The following is an 11549-nucleotide window of genomic DNA, read 5'->3' as shown; positions in this document are numbered from 1 at the left end:
TACGGCGCGTTTCTTCTCATACCGGTGTTATTCTTGAGCGATTTATAGCATGTACCCTTTCCTTCAGAACGTGTAATGGGGTTTGAGGGTGTCTGGGTTAATCGTAATAGCTCCTGGCTTGGAATGGGGTTTGCGTACTGCCGCGATATCGCGGATAGGGAGCAGGGAGACGTAATGTAATACGCGTAAATTAGATACCTAATGTCTTAGTAAAGTAATTAACACACATATGCATACATCTTGACTGGATGATAACTGCGTGCTATGAACGCGGCAAATCGCTGCTTATCAAGACGATAGATGTGGATGGCATTCGATACCTAAGCCTGAGCTTTAATAACCACCCGCACAGCGTGTTATACTCCAGACGCCAAACGGAAACGCTTCTCGTGTGTAAGAACAATCATCTGAACTTGCTGTAGATGACAGCGATAATAAGCAGCACCAGAACAGTGATGATAGCAATCGTAATGATGCGGTTTGTAGCCATCCTGCATCAGAACTCGTTAGCATACTTGTCGCGCAGATCAAAAGGGCATCCATCTACACTCCACATCAACTGGAGCAGGGGACAGATGGAAGTAGCAGGGATACATACCGTCTCGCCATGCCCCTCAATGTCTTGATACTCCGATCAGTGTAGCTCTCACTCTCCAGTAGCCTCTCCCTTGTGTTTGTAATCTGCTCCCTCTGCCTGTGCAAATCACTCAACGTGCCTGCACCAATCTGCTCCGTCTCCAGCGCGATCCTCTGGCTCTCTCTCAGTCTTCCACTCGACCTGTTCAGGCGATCTGTTCCGGAGAGGAGTTGTTGGCGCTGCTCTAACTGGGCATCGCCACTTTCTGGATCATCGGTGTAGCGGTTGCCGAAGAGTTTGGACTTGTCCGAGGTGTAGGTTTCTAGTTTGCGCTTGTGGGTGTCGAGGTCGTGTTCGAAGTTGCGAAAGCGCGCGTTGTACTTGGACTTTAGGTTTGCGGGGATGTTGGACTTTTCGAGGCGCATTTGGCCAATCTGTTTCGTGCGCATATCAGTACTCTAGTCTCTGACGTCTTGTTGTTGTTGTTGTCGATGCGCGACATGCATGCTTAGGCGGCAACTCACCAACTCGTCGGCTTCCTCCAGCGCGCGCTCTGCTCTGCTGATTGCGGCTTTCCTGGGCTCTCCGCTACTCTCTTTGATCTGCTCTATTTGCTGGCTGAGGTCAGCCTGCACCAGCTTCAACTCGGCCTCGTAGCCGCTGAAGCGCTCGGTGCCTGCATCGGCGTCGATGAGGTTGGACATGACGGCGGTATAAAGGCGGTGGCAACGTTTCGGGTCGCACAAGTTTGAATATGTCTATCGTCCTTTTGAATGCGAGTATGACGTGGGTTGGATGTGCTCGTGAATGCAGCGTTGAGTCTGGAGGCCGGAGCTCATGAGGCGCATTACGCACTTGCCAAGGTGATCCCTGCCGTGTCACGTGTGTCAATTCCGTTCTAGAACTGGGGGTGCAGTACAACATGAGTTCCCATGCTTTTGTCATATCTCCACCTCTCTTTGTTGCTTTGCCCATATATTTGATGTTCCCATACTGGCAAAGTATACTGTCAAATCTGCTCTAGGTGCTGTTCCTCTAATTACGTAGGTGGCGCTCCGGTCCCTCCATTGCCGTATGTACAACAGCCGTGTCACATCAGTCCCCGAACGTCTCATATGTTCAACATGCTAGCAATATGCGAAGCTGCAACGCCGACTCCACAATAACTCTGATACTGCCATGGGTCGTGATCTGCGGTGTCCACATGAGAGCGGGCCCCTGCCCTGGAGCCAGTGACAGCGTGCAATGTCGTGGACGTCTTTACTAGTTGCCGTGCTCAGGGCAGCAAGATGAGAGTTCGTGATACCTACGCTGCCTACATTTTGAACGTATAAATTTCTCTTGACACTAGTCATGCACCCACCGAAACGGCATCCGTTTGGAATCGATGACATCATGACTCGCGTCTTTGTAGCAGCTTCTTTCCTCTGCTCAATTTCTTTCGTCACTCTGGTGCGTCAATCCATATCGTGTACCTGGCCATTAGTATACTCGCCACAAATACGCGCTAGTTGATCATGACCGGCAAGCTGGAGAAGAAGCGCATAGCTATCGTCGGTAGTGGCATATCTGGCTTGAGCGCCCTCTATGCGCTCCGTAATACCCAGCATGAGGTGCATCTTTTCGAGAAAGAGGAACGTCTGGGTGGTCATACAAACACTGTAGCATGGACGCACAATGGCAAGAGTACGCCCGTGGATACAGGCTTCATCGTTCTCAACACCGCTACATACCGTTCGTCCCCTACCAAGACTTGTACCGGCGTTGTCTCAAAACTAACAGACTCCAGCGAACTTCATAAAATTCCTCTCAGCTTTGCAAGTCAAGACTGTAGCCTCAGAGATGACTTTTGGTATTTCTCGCGACGCTGGTGCTTTTGAATGGTCTGGCACATCAGGCAACGCGCTCTTTGCGCAGCCTGAAAACGCCCTCAAGCCCTCTTTCTGGCGCATGATCTTCGACATCATCCGGTTCAACCAGTTCGCCTTGGATCTTCTGGCCATAAATCCAGGCTCACCTGCAGCTGTCGCCGCCACGGAGATGAGCATCGGCGAGTATCTTGAAAGAGAAGGGTACTCAGACGTATTCAGAGATGATTATCTGATCCCCATGACAGCGTGTGTATGGAGTACTGATGCGGATAAGTGTGCGCTGGAATTCCCAGCATTGACGTTGGTACGGTTCATGTGGAATCACCACTTGCTCAGTACGATAGCAGAGAGACCACCATGGTTAACTGTTGAAGGGGGGTCCAGCAAATATATCGACGCTGTTTTGGAATTGGCCGGAAATTGTGAAGGTCATCTTGGAACGCCGGTTCTGGCTGTGACCAGGAAGAACAGGAAAGTGGAGTTACGACTGGGCGGAAAAGGAGAGGGCAAGACGGAGGTTTTTGATGAAGTGGTACTCGCTTGTCATGGAGATCAGGCGAGGTGGATGTTAGGTGATGAGGCGACCGCGACAGAGAAGGAGATCATGGATGCGTTTGAGACTACGCCAAACACAGCATACCTGCATTCCGATCTCTCAGTAAGTTTTACACACTTCAGATATATCTAAGCATAGCTAACAAATACCAGCTCATGCCCCAACGGCGTACAGCATGGTCTGCATGGAACTACATCACCACATCCAAACCCAAAACACCATCGTACGCGAACCTGACCACTTCTTCGGGCGCTCTCGAGACCGTCTGCCTGACTTACGACATGAACACTCTGCAGCATATCCCACGCGACGTTTACAACAATGTTCTCGTCACTCTCAACCCACCACACCCTCCCTCGTCGGCTCTAACCCAGGCAACGTACCAATACCGACACCCCTTGTACAATTCCCGCATGGTGTTTGCGCAAGATCGCCTTCACGAGATCCAAGGAAACCAAGGCATCTGGTACGCAGGCGCATGGACGGGTTACGGTTTCCATGAGGATGGTTGCCGGAGTGGGTTGCAGGTTGGGGAGGCGCTGGGAGGCGACGCCGGGTGGGAGGTGATAGATGCCAAGTTTATGCGGGGAAGGAAACCAGTTCTAGAATGGAAGGATCACGTTGTGAGGATGGTGATTATGTTGGTTCAGATGTGGGTTAGTATCTTGGAAGGATTTGTGGGTGTGAGGAGACAAAAGGGTATGGCATTGAAGGCAAATGGGAAGAAGCAACTATAGCCCCGGTATCAGCCAACCTCATATACGTAGTAATCTCCCCCTTTCCTCCCCATCTACCGCTCGATCTTGTCCGACAATATATGCCCAACGTATCTCACCCACCAACTACCTGCGATGTAGTACAAACTTCCTCGGCTCAGGTGTCAGCAGACCACTAGGCGCGTCTGACAGCTCTTCCGAAAGCGGGCTGGTGAATCGCATCTGGTACTCAGCGGTGGTCTCTCGCCTGTGCTTCTTGTTTTGGGGGCTGAAGGCGAAAATGACGGTTTTCTTGCTCTTGCGCTTCTTGGTAATGGGCATTGTCCTCACTGGCCTCACCGGAGTGACGAAAACAAGGTCTTGCTGAGGAGTTGCCTCGCGTGGCACTGGCTCAGGAGAACTTGGTGGGATCCAGATATATCCAATTGGTAAGCCGCCTCTGAGCTCAGCATAGTGACGAAGCGGAGGGTCAAACTCGAGTTCCACCTCTTCTTTTTCTTGTGCGGGCACGTCTGTAGTTGGCTCGCTGAGATTGAAGTAGGCGGGAACGTGGTATGGATCGTCTTCTGTAGTCTCCAGAGGCGCATTATTTTGGGCTGGGGGTTCAGTCAAGAAGGCCTTGTAGTCGCCAACCTGCTTGTTGGGGTTGATCTTGATGGTGTTGGGGAGCTTGTACTCGTACTGGCCTTGGTATAGGTAGTCGAGGTAGGGGTTGTTGGTCATGTCGTAGGAGTCGCTCGTAGTGCTCTGAGTTTGATTGTTAGTATGTGATGCTCGAGAATTCTGTTCTCAGAAGTGTTGCGAGGATGATGAGGTTGAGCAAGAGTAAGCTGCCATTTGGAAAGTTCTCTCATGGCTCGAGGTTTGTCGTATGGTGATAGTGAAGGGTGAAGCATGCTAAACGTGTCTTCGAATATGTGAACTGAAAGTGAAAGACATACCTCTCCAGCTCAGACCCACACTTCCCATCTTATACCGACCGCTCACTCCACGCCGAGTTCCTCCTCACATTACTCGGTCGCCACATAGTCTGATCTTGTCTTTCTATGGAAGCAGCGCGACTACCCCTTGTAATCGATACTGTTCTCGCGCGAGTCTTCGCGTCGATGTGACGTTTGATATCGTTGTCCCATCTCAGGTACTGCTGAAAAGCAGTGATAACGTGCGGCGACATGATAGGCATTGGTGCTGTGTTCGACTGAAGGCAATACAAAGTGAATATGACAGTTTGAAGCGAGGAAGAATATGTATCGATTGTGCTCAAGATGCGAAGTACAGGTTATATGCTATGTAGTCGCGGCCCCGGGTTCAAGATCCACTCCAGACAACACACCGCTATGGGGAAGACACCACCGAGCGGTCTGGAAAAGGTAATTACACCCAAGTTCAGCCTTGTCAACAGCCTCAACGATCGCGTACGCATGATAAGAGTCATTCTGTGGGAGCAGCTCCGCGCGTGGGGTTCATGCTGCAGACTCGACGTGAGACATAAGCGTTTGCATCCTTCGTGCAGCGCCCTGGATTTTCAAGAGCTATCATTGGTGCGGTCCTGCATTTGAATCTCAGTTTCTGCAGGTTTTGGGATCTAGCGAACGATCGCGATGGAAATGAGGCTCAAGCGGTGAGTTTGATAGTTGGGCTGACACGTGTCTGCGGATTGACCATGCCGCTTTGGGACAGACGCAACAAGCATCCCGTTGCGAAGCATTCTGTCGCGCACCTGTCACCTACCATCCCGCAGTGACTCCTCATGTTAGGGCGTCATCGCCATACATGTCATCTACACTATCTAGAGGCATCCGCGGCCGTATGTCTGATAGCCCTTCCGCGCAATGCGCGCTACGCCCTCCGCCACGCCCACGAGCGGCTCATGCCTGGATCAAGCAATACCTCGCTGTGCCAGATTCCCATAGCTATCCTGCCAGCAGCTGAATAGCTATACTTTGTGATTGTTTCTGCCTCTCAATAGCATTACCAAAGAAACGGAGCTCAATGGAGTAAATGGCTATCATGCCTGATGCCCCGCATACCAATATACCTGATGGCACGGTCTGTGGGGTCAACACGGCTACGCGGAAAATCATGCTGAAGTTCGCATTCATCCTGTGCCACATGCAGCTACATATAACATGTTCGCATGCTTTCGAGGTAAACAATGTGAGTGGATCTCGGGCTTGTGCAGCCCTCTCTTCGCCAGTATCTCCATTTTTTTTTCTCGTTGGTGCTGTGTTTCCTTACCGGATGGCGCGAGCGGAGCTTCACAGATACGGTTTTATCAGCGAATATGTTCACATAATGGACCATCAAATAATAACAGCTTGGGCAATTTGTGAGCTTGATCTTCATGTTCAATTACTAGTAACAGGGATCTGGGGATTGCATCCAATGTGTTTGACAAAACCCATATGAACGTTGGCCCATCAAATCCGGCACTTGCGCTGCTCAGTACACTGCATTTTACAACCACCCCCATATCTTAGGTGGGGTCAATGTAAATTCCAGGCAAGACATTGGCAACATCCATGTCTCTATCGATTAGACGATGACTGCAATTGGAGCAATGCATTGCGCTGCGGGCCGTTCGGTGCGTCTTTTGGTACATATGCTCCGTTACGGAGAGTCGTTGTTTCTCAGAACATACATAAGTCGTAGTATATCTTTGCACGAATTCCCTCTCTATCGTTGTCTGCAGTTCACAGCAAACTAGTCCGAGATGCTCTTGAATCCCCTCGCCGCACTGGCGTTCGTCGCCCCGACCCATGCTCTCATCCGATTCGGATGCTCGCAGCTCGTCGTGGACCGTCTTGACCCTTTGGTCGAGCCCGGAAATGCGCCATCGGCTCATCTCCACCAGATCATCGGAGGAAACTCTTTTGTTCCTAACATGAGCCCGGATGTTCACGATCCACCAACAATGTCTACATGCACCACCTGCCAGCCCGCAGACGACTTCTCTAACTATTGGACGGCTTCACTCTACTTTCGTGCAAGAAACGGTACCTACAAGCGCGTCAGTCAGAAAGGCAATGCAGGGTTTGAAGGTCAGAATGGTGGCATGGTGAGTCCTGGAGACACGAATCGGACAAGGACCATGTACTGACTTAGTGTCGCTTCTGTAGACTGTATATTACATGCAGAACCAACTTGCCGATTATCAACAGAAGGCGAAAGTCAAGGCTTTCCAGCCGGGTTTCCGCATGCTAATCGGTTCACCAACCGCAACCACAAAGGCAGAAGCGGATAGATACCCGCAACTCACGTATACCTGTCTACAAGACCCAAGCACTCGCTTTCCGGAGACCAAGGCTTTCCCCAAGAAACCTTGCCCAGCAGGCATCATGGTAAACTTGAGATTTCCAACGTAAGCAGTGGCGCATTCCTTTAACGTTGGGATGGTGCTGATTGATGTAGATGTTGGAATGGTAAAGACCTCGATTCGCCAGACCACATGGCTCACATGGTAAACTCCCCAGCCTCTACTGAGATTATGTCATCTAACACATTGTAGGCCTATCCAGTATCGGGTACTTTTGAAAGCCAAGGCCCCTGCCCAGCCTCTCACCCCGTTCGCATGCCCCAGCTCATGTATGAGGTCATCTACGAGACCGCGCCGTTCAATGACCCTTCACTCTGGCCGGAAGATGGTAGCCAGCCCTTTGTCTACTCTTTCGATGACCATACTGGGTATGGTAACCACGGCGACTACATTTTCGGCTGGAAGGACGGTTCGCTGCAGAAGATCATGGACGAGGAATGCTACGTTAGCTGCTCGTCTATGAAAACACAAAGCATGGAGAAGATGAACAGCTGTAGCGTGCCACGTAAGGTGATCGAGGACATCGGTGATCAAGACTGGATCCTCACGCTTCCGGGGCATTCAAATGCTACGTGGACTGTTGCTTCGACTGCTAAGGCATTTCGCGCGTAGATCAAGTCCTGTCATTTCTTTGTCCTGTTATGCTTTTGTCGACAACGCAGAGTTAAGAGGGCTGGAGAAGCTTTGACGTTTGCTCACATGACCATGCGTCGGTGATTTTTGGTATAATTGCTGTTTCGGCGCGTAGATCTTTGTAGATCTCGTTTACCGGGTAGTCGCTCCATATTGTGTATTTTTGTGTTGCTTTTCTTTGTGCGCCTCTCCCGCAGAGCCCCACTCACACCTGCGTCGATCGGTGGAACCCCACACACCCTCTTTTTAACGTGCAGTAGTCGCTGATACTTACCGATTAGATTGTGGAGGTTGAGTAGACTACATCACTTGTTTCGAATGCATTGTAGATGTGAGGAGGATCTTCAGGAGTAGCAGATACTGGTAGATGCCACAGTGTAGTTCATTACTTCAACGTGCTAGCCTAGAGGCTACAGCGAACCTCTAGTGCAAGCCACTCGACCGCTCTCTCGTAAAGTCTTGAGTGCTCTTCCTATCATATCAGCGTACCAAAGTTCGCTGCATCACAATCAGCAATCACACCATCGTACTCAGCCCCATCGTGCATATGCCTCATATTCTAAGCATTACAGCAATATGGCTCCCCATTCTAATTATTGACAGCGCAAGTGTCTGATTTACTGTCTGAAGCCAGAACCTAGCTGTATATATGACACGCTTCGATGGTGGTGAGAGTAAGTATGAAATCACAGTGGCGCATGCCAGATGCGCACTCGCCAGGGGTCCTGGCGGTGGCGCGGAGAAGGGCGATCAGGGTGAGGAGTTGCTTGAACATGTTCGTGGACTGCGCTACGATTAGTGTCGTTAGTGGGGAGGGTGTAGGACGAGAAGGACAGACTAGGTGATCGTTGCGACTGGGTGATTCAAAGGATAATTAAGGCGAAAGTTTGCAGGAGGTGGGTTTGGGAAAGAGGGGATCCACGTAAGAACAGGATGGGTACAACTTGGGTAAGAGCTTCAGGGCTGCAGCGACGTTGTTATTAGAGCATGAAGCTTCATGACCTGATCAAGCGACTAAAAAGTCAGATACAGCATCATTACAAGCACTTTCCTGACTTCCAGAACGGTACTGTTACATTAACCGCATTCTAAGAGGTCAGCTTCTGGAATTTGTACGTATATGTGAGCTCTTTATCACGTATTGAATGAAACCTATTCCGATCATGATCATACGTAATGATCAATCGGTAGCCCTTCCGAAACCGCCTCCACTGGGCTCTAAACTCGCATCTACCATTTTAACTATGTCGCCTCTTCTTGCACACTTCGGGCGGTGTCTGTTGTACCATGTGTTGCTTCGCACTCAGGAAGTTGCTAATGCGTCCTCCGTGCTGTGCTCAGAGTTTAGTGGGATAAACTCTGCGGATGAGATAAGTGTGGCTGTTGCGGCTGGCGAGAAGGCCATGACTTGCGCGTATGGTGTCTGACCTCGTCTACGGAACGGTCCATCGTCCCGCCGGTCGAACAATGGCAGGCGAGTCCGTGACCACTCTGGCTGACATTCTTCGTCGTACTTGGCACCTGGCGGAGGAAATTGCGGTGACGAACGAGCAGGCTCGGGCATGACAACGTGTTCTCCCCGCTTCGCTATGCGTTTGGGAGTTGCGGTTTGTTTGTGCTGTTGTGGCTTGACTGGTAGCCTCACGACTGGTAACGCTGTGCTGGTTCCTTGCGTGTTGGTGATGATGCCTCCACGTGAGTTTCCGAACCGTAACTCCTCTCCCGCAAGACGTTTCTCTGCCTCACGTTCGTTACCCTACACGTTGAGCGTCTCCAGACGAAATTCGTTCATCGGAATTTCGCGCATAAGCATATACCCATGCACCGTACTCTCCTTGTAAGCTGTGATCAGTCCCCAAAGCTTGGAATCGATCTTTTCGTAGTAGCGGCCGTAGTATCCTATTCGGAGGTAGTCATTTAATGTGCGCCGTAGCTCGAACAGTGCTGCCGCTTGAGCTAGAACGAAGGTGTGGTAATTGCCGATATGATGCACAATGATCGAAGAATCCGGGTCCAAGGAAGACCTGTGGTAGTGGAGGACCTGAAAACCCAATCCTGGAGCTTGCAGGAGCGGCTGGCCAGCGTTAGCATCCATCGGAGCGATCAGGGTACGGCAGGTATAGTTGAAGCGTACGCTAAGAAGCTGCGAGTGAAGCAATGCATGGAGTGAGAATGGGAGAGAATGACACCAGAAGTGAAGTGTTTGGGTGACTATCGGCCTGTTTGCTGAGAGTGGTTTTGCGTCAAACATGTCTGGAAGATGGGACGCCTCTCGAAGTCTCGTTCACTGTTAATCTACGTTTGCTCGCCTATCCAAGCATCACGGCGACGAAACACCACAGCATGTGTGGACGAGGTGCAAGGACATGGAAGGATTTAGACGTGGAGAGCAAGGAAAATGAAGAGGTAAAATGGAAATGGGTGATGAATAGTCGCTGAAGGCAATGCAATACTCGGCCTCTCCAACAGGAACGAGGTATTGCCATTGGAAATCGACACCGTCCCTGTACGCTGCAAAGTCTGTCGCGACAAGTAGTTGGCGGGCTCTACGCTGTCGTGAGATATACTTAGTGGTACTACTAGAGCATGGTGATGATTCGCAATCAATCGTGTTATGTCCAGTTGTCATGGGGGACTAGGGAAGGTGGCAGGTGTCACCAGCTGTTTCTTTCATATGACTTCGCCGACTTGTCCTAGTTGTCTCTATCGCTCACCATTAGCTCCACATCCACCGAGTTGCGCATACACTCCCACGGAATGGTAAGGCATAAACTCAGACTACAATCGATGACTCTGTCGCTGGATGAGGCACACGGGCCCGGCTACCCACCTGTTCAATCCCACACGCGTTTTTCAGCCGTTCAGCACACAGGCCGCTTTGCATCAACTCCCACGGCAGGCTCTGTAGCATCAGCCACGAAGCGGTCAGTCCTCCACGTTATCTGGAGTCTGGACCGAGATCGAAACGAAGCCTACGATCGCATATATGCACGGGACGGAGATGAGGGCATGGGATTCTGCAAAGGCGGGCGAACGACATGCGCGATTCCCATGTGCCGCTCAATGCACCAATCATGTCACACACACTCATATGTTAGAGGCGTCGCGCTACATGCCAGCCCACGCAAACAACAACTTTTTCCCTGAGCCTCCCGCTGTCGTCGCGTACACATGCCCGCTCTCTCCGGCTATTCGTTTACTGAAACATTCGTTGCAGTGACACGGAAGCTCTTCAAGGAAGATGCTGCTTGTGGATAAAGTCTAGTGAATACCGAGGAGCGGGGCATATGGAGTGGTACCACAGGCTTTCTAGTGTCCAGTCGATTAGCAAATATACACAGCAGCAAGCGTGATTTAAACCCATCTTATCGGTACGATGAAAGGCACTCTCCAGATCCAGGGCTTCGGAAGCAATGGCGAGGACGTTACACGGGAAGAAGAAAAGAACGACCCCAAGAAAACACATCCCGTTCGCAAGCTGGATGCACAGGGTCCATTGCGTTGAGGTGGAAGCCACCTAGCTCGTATCACGTCAATTTAGCAATCTGAGGGTCGAGTCCAATCGGCGAGGCCAAAGCGCGTGGCGCTAGAAGCAGCCTAGATCCTAGATCTTAGCATCAAGGTTCCACTGATCAGGGCTGTTGGCCTGAGCGATTTGCTAACATCGACTGGCCAAATGTAGAGCAGGTTGCGCGATGTTATACGAGGTCTGATAGCATGTCTCGAGAGTTTGCGGTGGCGACTATCGTACTGCACACACCTCGTTTAGGAAATTTCTGAAGACACTAGTCCACTTTTGCCGATGGCCGATTGCGACTCAGTCTTAAATTTCTCAACTTCTAAAGTTTCGGCGAACCTACCCTTTGGCGCTACATGTGTA

General features: G+C 50.8%; 5 protein-coding genes across 5 annotated transcripts; 2 read left to right on the top strand and 3 right to left on the bottom strand.

Annotated features, from left to right (window-relative positions):
- Positions 1-403: 403 nt before the first annotated feature.
- On the bottom strand, positions 404-1281 carry ALTATR162_LOCUS3913 (uncharacterized protein; the record flags this gene model as incomplete). The annotated part of the gene is made up of 3 exons (XM_043311523.1): positions 404-491; positions 599-1035; positions 1102-1281. 3 exons carry the CDS (start codon positions 1279-1281, stop codon positions 404-406), a joined length of 705 nt encoding a protein of 234 aa, XP_043167458.1.
- An 813-nt stretch (positions 1282-2094) lies between these two features.
- ALTATR162_LOCUS3912 (uncharacterized protein) lies at positions 2095-3741 on the top strand (the record flags this gene model as incomplete). Its single annotated transcript, XM_043311522.1, has 3 exons — positions 2095-2311; positions 2367-3106; positions 3157-3741. The coding sequence occupies 3 exons, from the start codon at positions 2095-2097 to the stop codon at positions 3739-3741; spliced, it is 1542 nt and encodes a 513-aa protein (XP_043167457.1).
- Positions 3742-3846: 105 nt separating this feature from the next.
- Positions 3847-4443, bottom strand: ALTATR162_LOCUS3911 (uncharacterized protein; the record flags this gene model as incomplete). Its single annotated transcript, XM_043311521.1, has 1 exon — positions 3847-4443. The coding sequence occupies one exon, from the start codon at positions 4441-4443 to the stop codon at positions 3847-3849; it is 597 nt and encodes a 198-aa protein (XP_043167456.1).
- A 1990-nt stretch (positions 4444-6433) lies between these two features.
- On the top strand, positions 6434-7648 carry ALTATR162_LOCUS3910 (uncharacterized protein; the record flags this gene model as incomplete). Its single annotated transcript, XM_043311520.1, has 4 exons — positions 6434-6778; positions 6858-7081; positions 7132-7180; positions 7229-7648. 4 exons carry the CDS (start codon positions 6434-6436, stop codon positions 7646-7648), a joined length of 1038 nt encoding a protein of 345 aa, XP_043167455.1.
- Positions 7649-8972: 1324 nt separating this feature from the next.
- Positions 8973-9764, bottom strand: ALTATR162_LOCUS3909 (uncharacterized protein; the record flags this gene model as incomplete). The annotated part of the gene is made up of 2 exons (XM_043311519.1): positions 8973-9406; positions 9449-9764. The coding sequence occupies 2 exons, from the start codon at positions 9762-9764 to the stop codon at positions 8973-8975; spliced, it is 750 nt and encodes a 249-aa protein (XP_043167454.1).
- Positions 9765-11549: the final 1785 nt, after the last annotated feature.

This window comes from Alternaria atra (assembly GCF_907166805.1).
Source record: "Alternaria atra isolate CS162 genome assembly, contig: 23, whole genome shotgun sequence".
Taxonomy (NCBI): domain Eukaryota; kingdom Fungi; phylum Ascomycota; class Dothideomycetes; order Pleosporales; family Pleosporaceae; genus Alternaria; species Alternaria atra.
Note: the sequence above shows the minus strand (reverse complement) of the source record. Positions and strands in the feature narration are given on the sequence as shown.